Source organism: Chrysemys picta, chromosome 2, assembly GCF_011386835.1.
Source record: "Chrysemys picta bellii isolate R12L10 chromosome 2, ASM1138683v2, whole genome shotgun sequence".
Classification (NCBI taxonomy): Eukaryota; Metazoa; Chordata; order Testudines; family Emydidae; genus Chrysemys; species Chrysemys picta.
Genome location: NC_088792.1, coordinates 286,736,331 through 286,755,567, shown reverse-complemented (window position 1 = coordinate 286,755,567; position 19,237 = coordinate 286,736,331). Strand labels below are relative to the sequence as shown.

Below are 19,237 nucleotides of genomic sequence, written 5' to 3'. Positions count from 1 at the left end.
GCCAGCACCATTCACCAGCGCTAAACTCCCTGTCAAACGGTACGTTCGTTTGCAATGCCACGCAGAGAGTAGTTTTACATATTATTGAAGAAGTGACACCTTTCCATGCTTCCCAGCAGACGGACCCAATGGAGTTCGGGCACACAGGCCTCCTGTTTTACATTACAGATCTGTGGAGAAATTACTCATGACCGTTGGGCGCTGCGACTGCAATTCCTGAACAGGGTCGTCCAGGTGCAAAGGGCCGACCAGCCTCCCCTCCGAGCAGAGCCCCTCCTCACCGTGCCTGTCAGCCATGCTGTCGAAGAACAGCCAATTCTCTTTCTCTGGCCCGTACTTCACAAAGGAGACGTAGTGACTGGTCTCTATGCAGAGCACTGCGAAGAGCTCCATCCTCTCCCGTGGGATTCGGGGGCTGTCCATGAGGCTCCTGCTCTGAAACTCCTCAGGGACATGCAGTTTTGTTGGCCTGTGTGCTTTGCGCCGGTAGTGAGAATGAGCCTGGGGACAGACAATAGGGGGCGCCGGCGGGTCAGCAGGGCTACCGCAACTTTATCTACACCTACCCTAAAGGGAAAGAGGTGTCGTCTGGGGACAGGCTGGCATTCGGTCACCAATTTGTTCTGCGGTCACCTGCTTTCCACTCAATCCCTCATCTGGGTCTTTCCCATGTGCCAGGAGAATGCCTGGATGGGGACCTCTAAGGAGAAGCAAGGGTGCTGCAGGAAGTGGAAAGGCTCTTCACTGCCCAGAATCAGGGCCCCAGCGTGGTAAAGCACATGGGGTCCATATGGATGAGGGGCCAGGTATGTGCAAGTTCATGATCTTGCAGCAACTACCCTGAGTGGCTGATCCAGTCAGCAGTGCTGGTCTGCTCAGGAAGGAGCCTCCCACCTGACTGGCTGCAGGGAACGCAAGGGAAGGCAGAGGTTTCAGTCCGTGATCTGCCTCCTGGGGGATCAGTGAACACACGGAGGGGGAACTGGATACCTGTCTGCAGCAGGAATCGCAGTACTGCTTCATCCCCGTGACTGCAAACATCTCGTCTTTGAAGCACTCGGAACACTCCTGTGTGGCTACGTCCCCGCACACAAAGCACTCCCGGGGACCTGCAGCGGGAACACGAATGTCAGCAGTGGTTGTATGACAGGGAGTCAGTATGCTCTGGCCCCTGCGCCTGCCATGCAAGTCCTGCTCTGTGAGGAAGAATCACATCACAGTCCTGACCTTACCAAACTGCTTACACCCGAGCTAGGCCAGCCTCGCCACCTGGATCCAAACGAGCCTGCGTTGGCGCCCACGTGCAAGACAGCCCCGGAATCCCCAGTGCCCAGGAACTTACTGTCGAGCAGCAGGTCGGTGAGGTCAAGCTCCAGGGAGGGAATGATTTTGCTGAACATTTTATATTCCTTCCCGAACCGTGGCATTTGGATAATGAAACAGGAGGGGATCTGGGAGAAAAAAAGCAAGTCACCAAACATGGGGAGACGACGCCTTGCCCTGCCCACATAACCCCCTCTTGGACCTGCTCCCCAACCCGGCAGCTGGATGACACCTTCTCCACTCAGGTTCTCCACAGCCCACTATCCGTGAAGTGTCCATACCCCCTTTCATGTTCTCCACTGCACCCCTCCGGTTCTGGTGGTGTGCTGGGGGGCTCTGCTGCATCGTGATCCTAAGCATAAAGCCCTTCACCAGCCTTGCTGTGGAGATGGGGAGTAAAACGTTCTAACAAGCAGTCGTGTGCATGGGGCAGGGAACGAAGGCGGCTGCGAAAGACGGAGGAGGAAAAGGGCAGCTGCACTCACCTCCACTAGCTTGAGATTGGAAGACAGGAAGGAATGTTCCACTAGCTGCTGCACGTTGGGCACGACCAGCTCCTCTTGCTTGTCTATGAATATCTGGTAACAGTAACACTCCTGCTCCTTCTGGCCTCCAGACCTGGGAGCAACGTTCCAGAGTCAGGGCACTGGGGCCGCCTCTCTGCACTATCTAGGTACCCTTGGTGCCTGGACGGCAGAGCTCTCACAGGACACAGCCTTTGAGTTCTAGGACAGCCTCCAACCCTGGCACCAAGGGGTGCCCAGCTCTAGCTGTCAAAAAACTAAGCATTTATCATCCAGAAACACCCAACAACTGTTGTGGGTGACTGATACCGACCAAGTATCATTCTCACTTGCATTTTGCTCCTCTGCGATGGGTGGGCCAGACACACTTTTTTCCCCTTCAATTTAAAAATGAAGACACACTGATTTTCTTGTAAGTCAGCTGTTTGACAGTGTGACCAGAAGATTGCTATATCTGAGTTATAAGGTGCCAGTTTTGTGATCCAGCTGCCTGGAAAACTGCAAAGCAAAGTCTGAAGCGTTCCCAAGGCAACTTATACATGAAAGATCCTCCAGGATCCTTGCGCTCCCCTGAAGCAGCATAGAAAGGATCCCCTGGCAGGAGGGTTGGAGTGACGTGAAACTGGCTTCTTTGTATCCACTGCTTTTCTGAGTAGCTCCATGATACAAGCCACTGCACATTCCTCCACGGGGAACCCAGGTCTAAACTCCTGAACAATGCAGCTATTTTTGGGAGTCCTCACACTAAGTGAATCTCCTCTTTGTAGAGTCCCCACAAAACAGGGCTTCTGGGACTAAATTCAGTGGATTCCCCGTTTGGGAGCTCTAGGCTCTCTGCTAGCTTGGCAGTCTGGAGACATCAGACCCTTCAGAGGTATCCATGATACTACTCCACAGCCAACCTATTGAAGACTAGGAAGACAAGCCCTGTGTTTCTCATGCCACCACTGACCCTATCCAGGGATTACTCTCTGCATTTCATCACTCCCTGAAGGTGGCACACCTGGGAATGATTTAGAAGTATCATCTTCCAGGTACAGTCCTTCCTGGACTATGACCACAATGTGATGGGCAGGTGTGATCACAATGTAATTCAGGGGCACAGCGGAGAATAGATGGGCACAAACTTTTCCATCTCCTTTATGAACAAGGGCAATTCACTGATCCTCTCCGGTCAGGCCTTATCTAACAAACCAAGTCACCTCCTTCCCTCCCCAGTCTCAGATGTGGGCAGCCCAGTCCCACTGCATCAGTAAGATCACAGAGAGATGACAACTTACTGCAGTTTCAGTAGTGGCTCTATTCCCAGGATGTGATGCATGATGAGATTGAGAAACTCCTCGGGGTCTGAAAGTTGAGGGAAATCACAGATCAGGCCAAGCCAACACACTTCCCTGTCCCACCTCCTCCAGAAAGGAAAAAGCACTGTTAACTACGGGCTGGTGTTCCTCACACTGAACTGTTTCTCTCTCACTCCAGGTATAGCGCTGGCCTGATTAGGAGTTGAAAACACTTGGTTAGTTTCAGAGTTTGAAAGTTCTACGATCAGCATAAACACAGAAAGAACCTTCCATAGAAAGACAGGGGAGAAAGAGAGGACAGAAGCCTGGTAAAAGTTCACATTTCTCTTAACTCCTTCACTGCTGAATGATTTCTTTGCTATATTGAGGGAAAAATCATATTCATGCATCGCAGGTACATTTACTCCATTCATCTGCACTCAAACAGCCCGGGGAGAAAGATCTTGATAGATATTTACTGCCAGCACCAAATTCGTTAACGGACACCGAAACCAGGGACAATGCTGGGAACTGGAGGAACAAAGAGCAGAAGTCTGGGCTGTCTCTGGCCAAGATACAAGAAAATATCAAACAGATGAAACAAAAATAGAATCATAGAATCATAGAACATCAGGGTTGGAAGAGACCTCAGGAGATCATCTAGTCCAACCCCCTGCTCAAAGCAGGACCAATCCCCAACTTAATCATCCCAGCCAGGGCTTTGTCAAGCTGGGCCTTAAAAACCCCCAAGGAAGGAGATTCCACCACCTCCCTAGGTAACGCATTCCAGTGTTTCACCACCCTCCTAGTGAAATAGTGTTTCCTAATATCCAACCTGGACCTCCCCCACTGCAACTTGAGACCATTGCTCCTTGTTCTGTCATCTGCCACCACTGAGAACAGCCGAGCTCCATCCTCTTTGGAACCCCCCTTCAGGTAGTTGAAGGCTGCTATCAAATCCCCCCTCATTCTTCTCTTCTGGAGACTAAACAATCCCAGTTCTTTCAGCCTCTCCTCATAAGTCATGTGCTCCAGACCCCTAATCATTTTTGTTGCCCTCCGCTGGACTCTTTCCAATTTTTCCACATCCTTCTTGTAGTGTGGGGCCCAAAACTGGACACAGTACTCCAGATGAGGCCTCACCAATGCCGAATAGAGGGGAATGATCACGTTCCTCGATCTGCTGGCAATGCCCCTACTTATACAGCCCAAAATGCCGTTAGCCTTCTTGGCAACAAGAGCACACTGTTGACTCATATCCAGCTTCTCGTCCACTGTGTCCCCCAGGTCCTTTTCTGCAGAACTGCTACCTAGCCATTCAGTCCGTAGTCTGTAGCAGTGCATGGGATTCTTCCGTCCTAAGTGCAGGACTCTGCACTTGTCCTTGTTGAACCTCATCAGGTTTTTTTTGGCCCAATCCTCTAATTTGTCTAGGTCCCTCTGTATCCGATCCCTACTGTGACAGTGCACCCCATAAGGCTTTATGGGGAGGGGGTGCTTATAAATGTATGTAGGACATAACTGGAATAGGTTTTGTCCTGCCTGTGCCATGTAATATATCTCCGTAAAGGTTATGGTCTACTATATCTATTCATTCTATTTGTACATATATATCATTTTCTACTTGAGGTTAAGAATATGGGCTGTATGCTGGCTTGGTTTCTAAGTAAGCTCTAAGAAAAAAGAAGAACAGGAGTACTTGTGGCACCTTAGAGACTAACAGATTTATTAGAGCATAAGCTTTCGTGGACTACAGCCCACTTCTTCGGATGCATATAGCTCTGTGAGGCATTTGGTCAGCTTCTTTAGGAAGGAATTCACCAGGTTAAGTACCTGATCAGGAAACACTTGGAGAACAATGCATCTTGGAATGCTCCAATCCACATAAGAAGTCTTCCTGGAGACATGCAAGATACCATGTGGACAATGGTGTCGGCCTGTAAAGACTGAGTCATGCAGGGACATGTGACTTGCCCAGGTGACTCCAGAACTCCATCTTGGAGCTGGACTTTGCATAGGAGGGAGGAGGGGGGTCTCCACCCACAAGAGTCTATTTAAACCTGTGGGAGACCCCTCCATTTTGTCTTCAGCTGGCTAAAGAAGGAGCCTCTCCACCCTCCCCCCCAGGATACTTGAAGGAGACTGAAACAAAGGACAGTAACTACAGGGGGTGTGAGTGATTGCTGGACCCAGGCTAAAAGGAGATTAGCCTGTAAAAGGGAGCATTCTGGAACCGGTGAGGAAATTATCTGTATTCAGTTCGATTAGACATAGATTTGCGCATTTTATTTTATTTTGCTTGGTGATTTACTTTGTTCTGTCTGTTTCTACTTTGAACTACTTAAATCCTACTGTCTGTATTTAATAAAATCACTTTTTATTTAGTAATTTACTCAGAGTATGTATTAATACCTGGGGGAGCAAACAACTGTGCATATCTCTCTATCAGTGTTATAGAGGGCGAACAATTTATGAGTTTGCCCTGCATAACCTTTATGCAGGGTAAAACGGATTTATCTGGGTTTAGACCCCATTGGGAGTTAGGCATCTGAGTGCTAAAGACAAGCACACTTCTGTGAGCTGTTTTCAGGTAAACCTGCAGCTTTGGGACAAGTAATTCAGACCCTGGGTCTGTGTTGGAGCAGACGGGAGTGTCTGGCTCAGCAAGACAGGGTGCTGGAGTCCTGAGCTGGCAGGGAAAACAGAAGCAGGGGTAGTCTTTGCACATCTGGTGGCAGCTCCCAAGGGGGTTTCTGTGATCCAACCAGTCACACCTACCCTCTAGTGTATCTACCACGCCTCCTAGTTTAGTGTCTTTTGCAAACTTGCTGAGAGTGCAGTCCACACCATCCTCCAGATCATTAATAAAGACATTAAACAAAACCGGCCCCAGGACCGACCCTTGGGGCACTCCGCTTGAAACCAGCTGCCAACTAGACATGGGGCCATTGATGACTACCCGTTGAGCCCGACGATCTAGCCAGCTTTCTATCCACCTTACAGTCCATTCATCCAGCCCATACTTCTTTAACTTGGTGGCAAGAATACTGTGGGAGACCGTATCAAAAGCTTTGCTAAAGTCAAGGAATAGATACCAGGACATGAGAGCAGAAGATTTAATATAACTTCTACTTTTTAATATTTATACAGCCATGATGATAGCATCTGGGTATTTCAATAATCCTTTGTCATTCGGCAGCTCCTTTCATCTGCATATCTTAAAGCACTTTACAAATATTATCTCTGAGGCAAGGAAGAGACGGACGGCTGTCTACCTCTGGACAGGAATGTGCTAACTATTCAAACATGCATAACAACTAAGAACAACAAATGCAGAAGAAGAATCTCTATCCGACTGAATCTGCAGAGGAATTTAGGTGAGCAAAATGTAATGATGAGACATGGAATCTGGCAAAGACAGCGTGGTTAACAGCCCTAGTCAGGCCAACAGAGTTTAACTGCAGACTGCAAATACAAACCAATGGGTCAGACAGAAACCCGCCTTGGGCAAATTCTGCTTTGGTGGTGGTTTCTTCTGAGCAACAGGCCAGCACCAAGGGACCTAGCAATTCCGATCTTTCCATCATACTTGGGGAACCTTCCTGCACGGCCAAACCTAAGCTGACACATCTGAGGAATTCTCCAGGTAGCAGGACATTTATTTAAAAACAAGTGTTCTGGGGGCAGACAGGAAACTACCTTGCGGGGTTGCCTGACTGGGAAAAGGGGAAGATGAGACAGACCACTCTGATGTAAGACATCTGCAGAGAGCACGTTACCTTTCTCAGACGTGGCAAAGCTCGAACATTGGCCCTTCTCCGTCAACTGCTGCCTTAGGTGCATCACGCTATTAGCGGCAACAAAGCCATTCCTGGGAATGAGGGGAAGCTGGGAATGAGCTCTTTGTGCATCGGCAAACTTACATCTCAGGGGCAGAAAACACAGCAGGTGAAGCATGGAGCCCACCGGCAAAAATCCAAGTCAAGACGCACCCTCCCTAAAGGCAAGAAGTTAGCGCCAGAGGCCCGACCACAAGCAGCACTGAACAAAACCCTCCTGTCCCATAAACACTGGGGGAGGGAAGGGGTGGGCCAAATATTTTTGATGAAGGCTAGCGGATACTCACTACCCTCCGCAAGGCCCTGTCTCAGTCATCAGCCTTACAGGCTGGCAGTGTACAGGTAACCCTTTGGAGCCTTTCAGTAGTTCTATGAGCCAGCTGTTTAAGCAACATGGATTACTTGCTCCCTGGAGACTTTGCTCCCTTATCAGCATCACTCCCAGCCCTGGGAGCAAGAAATCAGGGCCACAGATTAAATCAAAGTCCTTCATGTAACAGTGCAGGGCTTGTCCCTGGGCCCAGCCTTTAATTATACATTTCTTCCCCTCTCCCACAACACCTCGACTGAGACCTCTGAACCCCAGGGATCCCTTCTTTAACCTTCTCACCTTCAACCATGAGTCATGACAGCCTCCCTTCTGGCCCAGGAGAGTAGCATGTGGCTTGTCAACACCACTCCCAAGTTCTCTTTGACCCCTCCAGAGGGCCACAGGCAGCCTTCTTCTGCCTGGGACTTTGCAGCAGCATTTAGCAAAGGAAATCCACAATCTCAGCACTTGCTGGGTTAATATGAGTGGGAAGGAAGAGCAGAACAACTTTAGAGTTGGCCAAGAGATATGAATCTCTAGGGTACTACTTGTCTCAGTAGCATCTGAAATACGGCTGTCAAGCGATTAAAAAAAATTAATCGCAATGAATCACGCTGTTAATAATAGAATAGCATTGCTTTAAATATTTTTGAATGTTTTCTACATTTTCAAAGATATTACTTTCAATTACAACACAGAATACAAAGTGTACAGTGCTCACGTTATATTTATTTTTTCTTATAAATATTTTGTAAAAAACAGAAATAGTATTTTCAATTCACCTCAAACAAGTACTATAGTACAATCTCTATTGTGAAAATGCAACTTACAAATGTAGATTTTTTTTGTTACATAACTGCACTCAAAAACAAAACAATGTAAAACTTTAGAGCCTACAAGTCCACTCAGTCCTACTTCTTGTTCAGCCAATCACTCAGACAAACACATTTGTTTACATTTGCAGAAATAATGCTGCCCGCTTCTTGTTTACCATGTCACCTGAAAGCGAGAACAGGCATTCTCATGGCACTGTTGTAGCTGGCTTCACAAGATATTTACATGTCAGACGTGCTAAAGATTCACCTGTGCCTTTATGCTTTAACCTCCATTTCAGAGGGACATGCGTCCATGCTGATGACGGGTTCTGCTAGATAACAGTCCAAAGCAGAGCAGACCGACGCGTGTTCATTTTCATCACCTGACTCAGATGCCACCAGCAAAAGGTTGAATTTCTTTTTTGGTGGTTCGGGTTCTGTAGCATCAGTGTGTTGTTCTTGTAAGACTTCTGAAAGCTCCACACCTCATTCCTCTCAGATTTTGGAAGGCCCATCAGATTCTTAAACCTTGGGTCAAGTGCTGTAGCTATCTTTAGAAATTTCTTTGGTACCTTCTTTATATTTTGTCAGCTCTGCAGTGAAAGTGTTCTTAAAACGAACAACATGTGCTGGGTCATCATTCAAGACTGCTATAACATGAAATATATGGCAGAATGTGGATAAAACAGAGCAGGAGACATACAATTCTTCCGCAAGGCGTTCAATCACAAATTTAACTAACATATTTTTTTTTAACAAGCATCATCAGCATGGAAGCATGTCTTCTGGAATGGTGGCCAAAGCATGAAGGGGCCTATGAATGTTTAGCATATCTGGCACTGAAATACCTGCAGTGCTGGCTACAAAAGTGCTATGTGAACACCTGTTCTCACTTTCAGATGACACTGTAAATAAGAAGTTGGCAGCATTATCTCCCATAAATGTAAACAAACTTGTTTGTCTGAGCGATTGGCTGAACAATAAGTAGGACTGAGTGGACTTCTAGGCTCTAAAGTTTTACATTGTTTTGTTTTTGAGTGCAGTTATGTAACCAAATAAATAAATAAATAAATCTACATTTGTAAGTTGCACTTTCACGATAAAGAGATTGCACTACAGTACTTCTTTGAGGTAAATTGAAAAATACTACTTTTTATCATTTTTACAGTGCAAATATTTGTAATAAAAATAATACTACAAAGTGAGCACCGTGCACTTTGTATTCTGCATTGTAATTGAAATCAATATATTTGAAAATGTAGAAAAACATCCAAAGGTATTTAATAAATTTCAATTGGTATTCTATTATTTAATAATGCAATTAAAACCGCGGTTCATTTTTTTAGTCGCTATTAATTTTTTAAATGGTGATTAAATTTTTTGAGTTAATTGTGATTAATCGACAGCCCTAATCTGAACCGTGACAGACCCAATTCTGGCTGGAAGGAGGTGGTAGCAGCACGGAGATTACAGAAGAGAGACTTGCTGCTTTCAGTGGTCCTAAGTACAGTACTCACCGTCGGAGGGGGTTCACAATCTCATCCCGGAGAATCTTCTGGACATGCCCGTCGGGCGGGAGGGAGGGCTTGAAGAGCATGGAGTCCAGCACAGAGGTGCAGGAGAAGAGGCTGGGAAGAGAGAGTGGTTGGTAACAGTGGAATCAGGTAATAACCCAGTGGTTTTTGTTTTAAATGATACACAGCATAGAGATGGACGGATTTAAGGGAGAAAGAGAGAGATTTATAGTGTCACAGATGCCAAGACCAGAAGGGACTAGTGAGATCAGCTTGTCTGACCTCCTCTATAGTGAGGCTCGGCAGAATTTTATTTGTCAAAATTATAAAGAAATAAAAACAAAAATAAAAATAAATATTGATATTTAGATTTTTATCAACTTGAATTTTCAGTTGGAGGAAATAATGGGGGGAGGGTGTCAGACAATTACTTAGTGACAGTAGACATTGCAATTCAAGAAGTTAAAGCTAAAGTTATAACCATTAAAACACAAATTATCAACATCACATGGCAAAACACACACAGTAGGTATCCTTAAATCAAACTCTAACAAGTTCTCAAGTGCATTTGACTTATTTTCCCTATCAGTAAATTTCAATGATCATCAATGGAAATATTTTTTTGTTGGGGTGTGCGGTGAAATGGACGTTTATACCAAAATTAACCGATAAACATCAAGTCCTTCCAAGCCTGTGATAACACAGGTCATAGAACTTCCCCAAAATAATTCCTACAGCAGATCATTTAAAAAAAAAAAAAAAAATCCAGCCAATCTTGCTTTACAAATTGCCCGTGATGGAGAATCCACTACAATCTTGGAATACTGTTCCAACAGAGTAGCTAATTACCCTCACTGTTAAAAATTTACACCTCTGATTTGTCTAGTTTCAACTTCCAGCCATTGGTTTCATGTTAGACCTTTCTCTGCTAGACTGAAGATCCCATTACCAAGTACAGATGCCCCCCCAGGGTTACGCAAACCTGACTTACGCAAATCTGCATTTACGGAAAAAGTTCCGTAAGCTAGAAAGAGGAGGGTGGTTTTTTTTTTTTTTGGCGTAATGGTTGGGTATACGTTTCTAATGTACGCAAAATTTGAGTTATGCAAGGCATTCTGGAATGGAACGCTGGTATAAGTCGGGGAGTGTCTGTATTTGTTCCTCATGTGTGTACTTATAGACTGTAATCAAGTCACCCTTTACCATTCTCTTTGTTAAACTACATAGATTGAGCTCCATCAATTTAACACTATAGGGCATATTTTCTAATCCTTTCATCATTCTCATGACTCTTCTCTCTAAACCGTCTCCAATTTATCAACATCCTTCTTGAGCTGTGGATACCAGAACCGGACACAGTATTCCAACGCTGGTCGCACCAGTGCTAAATTCAGAGGTAAAATAATCTCTCTGCTCCTACTCGAGATTCCCCTGTTTATGCATCCAAGGATCTCAGCCTGTCTGGCCACAGCGTTGCACATTCGGCTGATTATTTGCCATAACCCCTGAATCTTTTTCAGAGTCACTGCTTCCCAGAGTCCTCCATCCTGTAAATACGGCCTACATTCTTTGGTTTTAGATGTACCAATTTACATTTAGCCATATTAAAATGCATATTGTTTGCTTGTGCCCAAGTTTACCAAACAATGTAGTTCGCTCCTTTTCATTATTTACCACTCCTGCAATTTTTGTGTCATCTGCAAACTTCATCAGTGATGATTTTATATTTTCTTCCAGGTCATTGATAAAAAAGTTAAATTACCATAAGGCCAAGAACTGATCCCTGCAGGATCTCACTAGAAACAAACCCACACGGTGATGATTCCCCTTTTATAAACACATTTGGAGACCTATCAGTTGGCGGGATTTTAATCCATTGAATATGTGCCATGATAATTTTATATCGTTCAAGTTTTTTTCATCAAAATGCCTTGCAATACCAATTCAAATGCCTTAGAGAAGTGTGTTACATCAACACTATTACCTTTATCAACCAAACTTGTAATCCCATAAAAAAAACCCACCAAGTTAGTTTGACAGCATCTATTTTCTATAAACACATATTGATTGACATTAATTATGCTACCCTCCTTTAATTCTTTGTTAATTGAGTCCTGTATCAGCTGCTCCATTATCTTGCCTGGGATCAATGTCTGATTGAGAGGCCTATAATTACCTGGGTCATCCCATTACCCTTTTAAAACACTGGCACATTAGCTTTCTTTTAGTCTTCTGGAACTTCCCCAGTGTTCCAAAACTTATTGAAAATCAACATTAACAGTCCAGCAAGCTCCCAGCCAGCTCTTTTAAAACTCTTGGATCCAAGTACTCTGGACCTGTTGATTTTAAAAAGTCCAACTTCCGTAGCTGCTGTTTAACATCTTCCCAAGCCACCAGTGGAATGGAAAGAGTGTCATCATCATCGTGATATGATTGCGTCATCTGTTTTTTCCTCAATACAAAGCAAAATATTTATTGAACACGTCTGCCTTGTTTTGCATTAGTACTGATGCATACATTTCTCTTTGTGTCCCTTTACACTGCCTTTTTCCTCAATTGTGGCTTTTTCAGTACCTAGTAAAGTGTTCTTACACAACTCTCAATTATCATTCACATCTTTCTGAGTAAATTTTTCCTCCCGGCTGATGTGACTCAGAACTGTTTTCGGCTTTGTGAAATTTGTCCTTTTAGAGCACCAAACATATATATTACTGGTCTGAACTTTACTCCGCTTGGACATTATAAATGCGATCAAGTCATGATCACTTTGTACCTAAGCTACTATTAATTTTTAGATGTACGGAATGGAAAGAGGGAATGCGTGAAAGTCGGCAGTGTGAAATGAGAAAGTTTTCCATCAATTGTGGATGAGTGAAATCCTGTGGCTTGGCTAATTTAGGAACATTTGTAGCTAGGCAGGCTGAGATAATCAAATCTCATTCTTCAGGGCTAAAACTGACTGCTTCTGGGGGTCACCAAGGGATTTCCCCACCCCCCACGTACAGCACTGTCCCATCAGCTGGGTGCATTACTAGAGGTTTCTCTTAAGTATCAGTTTTTGCCCATTACCTGAGATGACATACCAGACTTGAGAGGACCAGTAATATAATCTAATGTGGCAACCTATGATTTTTCATTACACACAAATGGTGTGTGCTTAGCATCTAAGAACTTTCTCCTTCAGGTTATTGGGGGTTGGGACCTGTCATCTCTAAGCTGCATCTCTATATTGCGTTCTACTCTACTTTGTGCAAATTACGTGTCATCCCTGTGCTCCTGATGAGTTGCCTGGTTTGACGCTCAGTAAGGACCATCAGCCCTGGATGACGGCCCTCGCTTAACAGAAGGAGACGGTCAAGAGAGGCCATTCTGCATGAGGTTAAAGGAGAGTAGCGCCTCCTACCTGAAAAGGGCAGCATCCATGTAGCAGGAGTTGCAGTGGCCTTGAATCCCTCTCATGCGCCCTTGTAAAACACTCACGGCTGTGCCATTCCTGAGAGGAGGAAAATTAGCCAGAACCTCAGGACTATCTATCCTACCTGCAACAGAAATAACAGAAACTGCTTTTAGCATCCCCTTGCCCTCGGGACAGCTTTGCCCTCCTGGTCCTTTCCTGTAGGGCTAGTCCACCTACAAAGGTCACAACCCACTCTGTTTGTTCTGTACCGTACCCACCCCTGCATTTAGACCGTAACCGCTGTGGGATGGGGACTTGATTGCTTGGTACACTTACCCACTATAATCAGCTGCAAGAACACAGACCCATAACCTCAGCATGAGAGGGAACCTCTGGGCAATCTGCTGATCACTCGTTCAGCCGCTAGACTTTTTAAGCCACTACACATTCCCTGCCATCCACACCGCCGGTACTATCCTCCTCATCCCGTCAGCGAGCGTCTGACGCTGAAAGGGCCCGCCGTGGAGAGAGCTAGTTTCCTGACACCGAGCTGAATGTAAGCTTGAAATAATGGGATCTCTGTGTAAAGCATTCCTAGAAAACGCTTCTGCACTGGAAGTGTCCAACAACCAGCTAGGGGGATTCTCAGGGCTGCTGCTGGAAGCCGAAGTCGGTAGATGAATGCCCATTCACCACATTGCTGCCCGCTTGGCTTTGGTGCGGGTTAGTTGGTCTAACCATACTAGGGGAGGGAAGGCGTGCTTCTCTGGCTGTACTTCCCTGCCCTTTAAGTCTGCCGTGCCTCCAGGCATACAGAGGAGCTGCCGGAGGCTCAGAAGCATTTATTCTGTGGGGTCCACAGCTCTGTCCCGAAGATCTACGCCCTCCGCTCCATGCCAGTGTGGTCACACTACCATTCCAGGTGGCCCATAACTATTCCATTGCAGCACAAATAACCTCCTGAAGGGCAGATCCAGCATGTGATGCAAGTGGTAAGGGGATATTAGAGCAGCAGGATCTCAAATGCTTTAGCCTGACAACATCCCTGTGTCGTTGGTAAGTATCAGCCCCATTTTACAGAAGGGAAAAGTTAAGGCAACAGAGAATTTAAGTGACGTGCCAAGGTCACAGCAAGTCAGTGGCAAATGTCAGAATAGATCCGAGGAGTCCCAACTCCCAGTCCCCTGGCTCTACCACTAATAGCTTGAAAACGAGAAAATGGAAGGTGAAAGGAAAAGGGAGAGATGAGAAAGAGGACGAGAGAACAAAATTAGTCCTAGAGTCAGTTCTAATGGGGACAGGCGGGGGAATATAAAGTGCAGTAGATTTAGTTGTGCTAGGATACATCAGGGCTATTCTTTGGGAATGGAGGAGGGCACCTGGGACTCTCAGAATTATAAGTATCAAAGGTATCAGAGGGGTAGCCGTGTTAGTCTGAATCTGTAAAAAGCAACAGAGGGTCCTGTGGCACCTTTGAGACTAACAGAAGTACTGGGAGCATAAGCTTTCGTGGGTAAGAACCTCACTTCTGATGACTTGCATCTGAAGAAGTGAGGTTCTTACCCACGAAAGCTTATGCTCCCAGTACTTCTGTTAGTCTCAAAGGTGCCACAGGACCCTCTGTTGCTTTTTAAAGTATCAAAGGGGTAGCCGTGTTAGTCTGGATCTGTAAAAAGCAACAGAGAGTCCTGTGGCACCTTTAGATCTGTTAGTCTTAAAGGTACCACAGGACTCAGAATTATAATTTTACACAAAATGCTGGTCCTCAACACAGAGACTAGCAAAGACGACCCACATATGACCCTCCTGTCCTAGCCGGAGTCATTAGCTTCTAAGAGAACTCACTGCAAGTGCTGGGGTCCAGGAGACCGCTGCTCACACACTGGAAGCGCATGTCGGGCTGGCATGATTGAAGCTTCACAAAGAGGCCACGCTTTGAGGGGCAGTGGAAGTAGCGCGTGCCTAGCCATTCGCCATCTGTGACCCCCTTCTCTTCATCCTGTGAAAAGGACAGAAATCCATCCACAAGCAGTTCCAGGCCAGGCTTTCGAGGAGCGAGTTAGATCAGTGGTTTTCAACCTATGGTCCGCGGATCCCTGGGGGTCCGCAGAAGGTTGTCATTACTATAGAACAGTGGTTTTCAACCCTGGTCCGTGGACCCCCGGGAGGTCCACAGACTATGTCTAGGATTCCCAAAGGGATCTGCACCTCCAGTCGACATTTTTTAGGGGGTCTGCAGATGAAAAAAGGTTGAAAGCCGCTAAGTTAGACTAAGCAGCACTTGTGAGCACAGCTGTAGAAAAAGAGTAACAGCAACAATTTCGCCACAAGGGGGCACGATCAACTGAAATGCTACATGGGACCAAACACACTATTAAACACATCACACCGTCAGAGTTGCACATATCTGATGGCTGCGCTAGGGCCGACGTTAGGATGGGATTTCATGACCTGACAACTACATACAACTTTATACTTATTTTGACCCATTTTTTGCATTTGGTTTAGTTACATTTTAGACCAGTGCATCCCTTTTGTCAGCACAGAACGAATTTCATGAATCTAAATCCCAACAGCAGCAGCTATTGTCCAAGGATCTCAAAGCACTTCACAAATAACTAATGAAGCCTCACAACACCTCTGCAGGCAGGTGAGAATGATCCCATTTTACAGATGGGGAAAAAGACAGAGAGGAGACTTGACCAAGCTTACACAGTGAGTCAATAGCAGGGCTAGGACTAGAACTTAGGAGTCCTGGCTCCCAGGTCCATGCTCTCACCAATATACCACTCTCCCTCCACTAAGGAAAGTCTGCGTACCAGTATCTACATTATCCCATCCACGAGCCCAGCAGGAGAGGCCAGCTTAATCTGCCCTGCCTCTTTAATTAAGCAGTATGAAATGTTAGCACCCTAACCTAGGGCATGCTGTGAAACAGACACGCTCATGACCCCCAAAAGACATGCCAATCCTGACCTTAGTGCCCTTAGAGAACTGAAACATTATTTTGCTACTTACTAATTCAACTCCTGCCATTTTGGGCTCAATTTTGGGCAGGTACCCCAACCAGCGGATGATTCCAGAGACGAGATTCCCCTTGTCTAAGGTGATCTGTACCATGGAGTTCACATCCAGGGACTGTTTTTCACTTTCCAATTCCTCCCCGCTTCCGCTTCTCTCTCGCTTCAGTTGTCTCAGAGATCCCGGGGCCATGTCTGGCTCAAATACTGAAAATTCACAATACACATAATAAAGCCTGGGCAAGAGCCGGGGTGGAAAGTCAATCTTTGTTCATTAGAATAAGTGGTTGCCAAATATTTGGCAGCATTGTTTTCCTAATAACAATACAACCTAGTGTTTCTGTGCTTCTCAGAAGTGGATCTATGTCAGAGGTGGGCAAACTACAACCCGCGGGCCACATCCGGCCTGGGGGAGGCTCGCCCCTGGCCCCTCCCCCGCTGTTCTCCCTCCCCCGCAGCCTCAGCTTGCCCCAACGCCGGCGCAATGCTCTGGGCGGCGGGACTGTGAGCTCCTGGGGCAGCGCCATTGCAGAGCCTGACCTGACCCAGTGCTCTGTGCTGCACGGTGGCGGGGCAGGCTCCAGCCGGGCGGCACGGCTGTAGCACCACCAGACACCGGTGCTCCAGGCAGCGTGGTAAGGGGGCAGGGAGCAGGGTGTGTTGGATAGAGGGCAGGGAAGTTTGGGGTGGTGATCTGGGGGTGGGGATGTGGATAGGGGTTGGGGCAGTCAGAGGGCAGGGAACAGGGGGATTGAATGGGGGCAGGGGTACCAGGGGGCAGTCAGGAAGGAGAGGGGGGGTTGGATGGGGCAGGAGGGGTTCCAGGGGCTGTCAGGGGACAGGGAACGGGGGGGGGGGGGGGTGTTGGATGGGGCAGGAGTCCCGGGGGGGGGGGTCGTCAGGGGATGGGGAGTGGGGGTGTGTGGATGGGGCAGGAGTCCCGGGGGGGGAGGGGGCGGCACCAGGGGGCGAGGGGTGTCAGATAGGGGGCAGGGGCCAGGCCACACCTGGCTGTTTGGGGAGGCACAGCCTCCCCTAACCAGCCCTCCATACAATTTTGGAAACAGGATGCAGCCCTCAGGCCAAAAAGTTTGCCCGCCCCTGATCTATGAGTATGAGGCTAAGAAGAACTGAACGGATATAGAGGAACTGGAAGAGGTTCAGAGAAGGGCAACAAAAATGATCAAAGGTATGGAACAGCTTCCATACAAGTAGAGACTGAAAAGATCAGAGCTGTTTCAGGTTAGAAAAGAGATGCCTAAAATGGGAGATGATAGAAATCTATAGGATCATGAATGGGGAGGAGAAAATGCCTAGAGGAGTGTTATTTATCCTTTCCAACATCACAAAAACCAGGGGTCAGCAGATGAAATGAATAGGCAGCAGGGTTAATACAAACAAGAGGAAGGACTTTTCCAGACAACATACAATGAACCTGTGAACTCATTGCCATGGGGTGCTATGGGTTCAAAAAAAGCATGAGATGAGTTAATGGAGGACAGGTCCATCAATGGCTATTAGCTATTAGCCAAGATAGTGCTTGCGGCTACACGACACCTCTGACCACCAAAAGCCGGGAGGGGAAGACAGGAGCGGCTCTCTCCATAATTGCCCTGTTCTGTATAATCCCCCTTAAACTCTGGTTCTGGCCGCCATTTCAGACAGGGTATCGGGCTAGATGGACCATTGGTCTGACCCAGTGTGGCCGTTCCTAGGAGAGTCAGGAAACTTGGGGACTGATTCTCAGTCAAGCTAAGGCCCTTTTATACTGCTCTGGAGAATCCACCGCTTCCTTTTGGTAGTTTGTTCTAATAGTTAATCCACTCACTGTTAATAATCCGTGTCTTATTTCTAATTTGAATTTGTCTGGCTTTAACCTCCAGACATTGGTTCTTGTTCTGTCTTTCTCCAATAGACAAAGAGCCCTTTAGTACCCTGTATTTTCTCCCCAGGAAGGTATTTATACACTGGAATCAGGTCGCCTCTCAGTCTTCTTTTCAATAAGCTAAATATACTAAGCTCTCTAAGTCTCTCACTGTTGGGCATTTTCTCCAGCCCTCAAATCATCCTTTTAAAAACGTAACCAACTCCTCCATTGCATTTTAGCTTTGTCAGCCACACAGCAGAGAATGAGGTGAAAGAAAAAGGAAAAAAAACCCAACAGCAAATCCCAATCCACTGGGTTCTACGCAGTGGGGTGGCTGTATTTGTGTGCTGCTTCACCTGGGGAGAGCAGCCCTTCCTTCACAACCGAGTCCATAGGGATATCTCTGAAAACATCTGTTGGTCCTTCTTCTTCCTGTAAGAGACAATGCAATAGAGGGTTATGCCAGCTAAATGAACTGTAAGTGGTGGGGTAAGATGAGGAAAGTCTCCCACAGGAAACAATGGTTTTGTTTGCCCTAGACAAAGACTTCACTCATGTGCGGGAACTGATTTTGCACATTGATAAGGCTCCTACCGCAAGGCAGGCTGCAAGATAACGAGAAATGAAGGGAAGCTCCTCTTACCGGGCAAACTTTAACAAACCACTGGGTTCCCTCCTTGTACACGTCCATAGCTATGCCTTGTCTGAAGACGTCATCCAGGTAGAAGCCAATTGTGTCCCCCACTTTTACAGGAACAACCTCGTCCACATCCGGTTTGGGCTCCTCTCTCGCTGGGTCGCCGCCCAGCGCCGGGATAAACCGGATTTTGTTAAGCGGCAGAAAGAGTCCACAGTTCTCCTTACACTTGAAATATTCAGAGCCGATATAGGTGCCATCACTGTGGCCTCTGCCTTCACCATCACCCTGAAGAACCAGCAGAAAGGCACATTACATTCTGGGCAGGGACAAGTCAGAGAGAAGCCACCTGACCCTTGGCACAGTGACATGACCCCATGTCAGAAATGAGGTACCCACCCAACCCAATAAGAACAACAGAGCTGCTATACTGGATCAAAATACAGACCCACCCCCATTTTACAATGGGGAAACTGAGTCAGAGACAGAGAAGCCCAAGTCACACCGAGAGTCTGGAACAGAGGCAGGAACAGATCCCAGGAGTTCTGATCCCAGGCACACTGCTGTTACCAGTGGAAACCAGGGCCTTGCTATTAGGATAAAAAGGCTAAATGTTCAGTGCAGTATAATTAGAACTAGCACTTCCAGGGCAACAAGATTTGATTTCCTGAACAAGGGGTTTGATTATAAGATGTGACAGGGAGGCAATGC

At 46.6% G+C, this 19,237-nt stretch overlaps 1 protein-coding gene across 2 annotated transcripts in view; it reads right to left on the bottom strand.

Annotated features, from left to right (window-relative positions):
* LOC101931384 (ubiquitin carboxyl-terminal hydrolase CYLD-like) overlaps positions 1–19,237 on the bottom strand; it is a 29,032-nt gene that overhangs the window by 3,938 nt on the left and 5,857 nt on the right. For both annotated transcript variants that reach the window (XM_005291101.4, XM_065586354.1), the window contains exons 3-14: positions 18,533–18,814; positions 18,246–18,321; positions 16,021–16,229; positions 14,848–15,001; positions 13,009–13,144; positions 9,609–9,719; positions 6,907–6,998; positions 3,128–3,194; positions 1,809–1,941; positions 1,343–1,451; positions 991–1,109; positions 282–501 (exon numbers count right to left, since the gene is read on the bottom strand). In XM_005291101.4, coding sequence (XP_005291158.3) covers positions 282–501; positions 991–1,109; positions 1,343–1,451; positions 1,809–1,941; positions 3,128–3,194; positions 6,907–6,998; positions 9,609–9,719; positions 13,009–13,144; positions 14,848–15,001; positions 16,021–16,229; positions 18,246–18,321; positions 18,533–18,814 — 1,708 coding nt within the window. The remainder of the gene's footprint in view (positions 1–281; positions 502–990; positions 1,110–1,342; positions 1,452–1,808; positions 1,942–3,127; positions 3,195–6,906; positions 6,999–9,608; positions 9,720–13,008; positions 13,145–14,847; positions 15,002–16,020; positions 16,230–18,245; positions 18,322–18,532; positions 18,815–19,237) is intronic.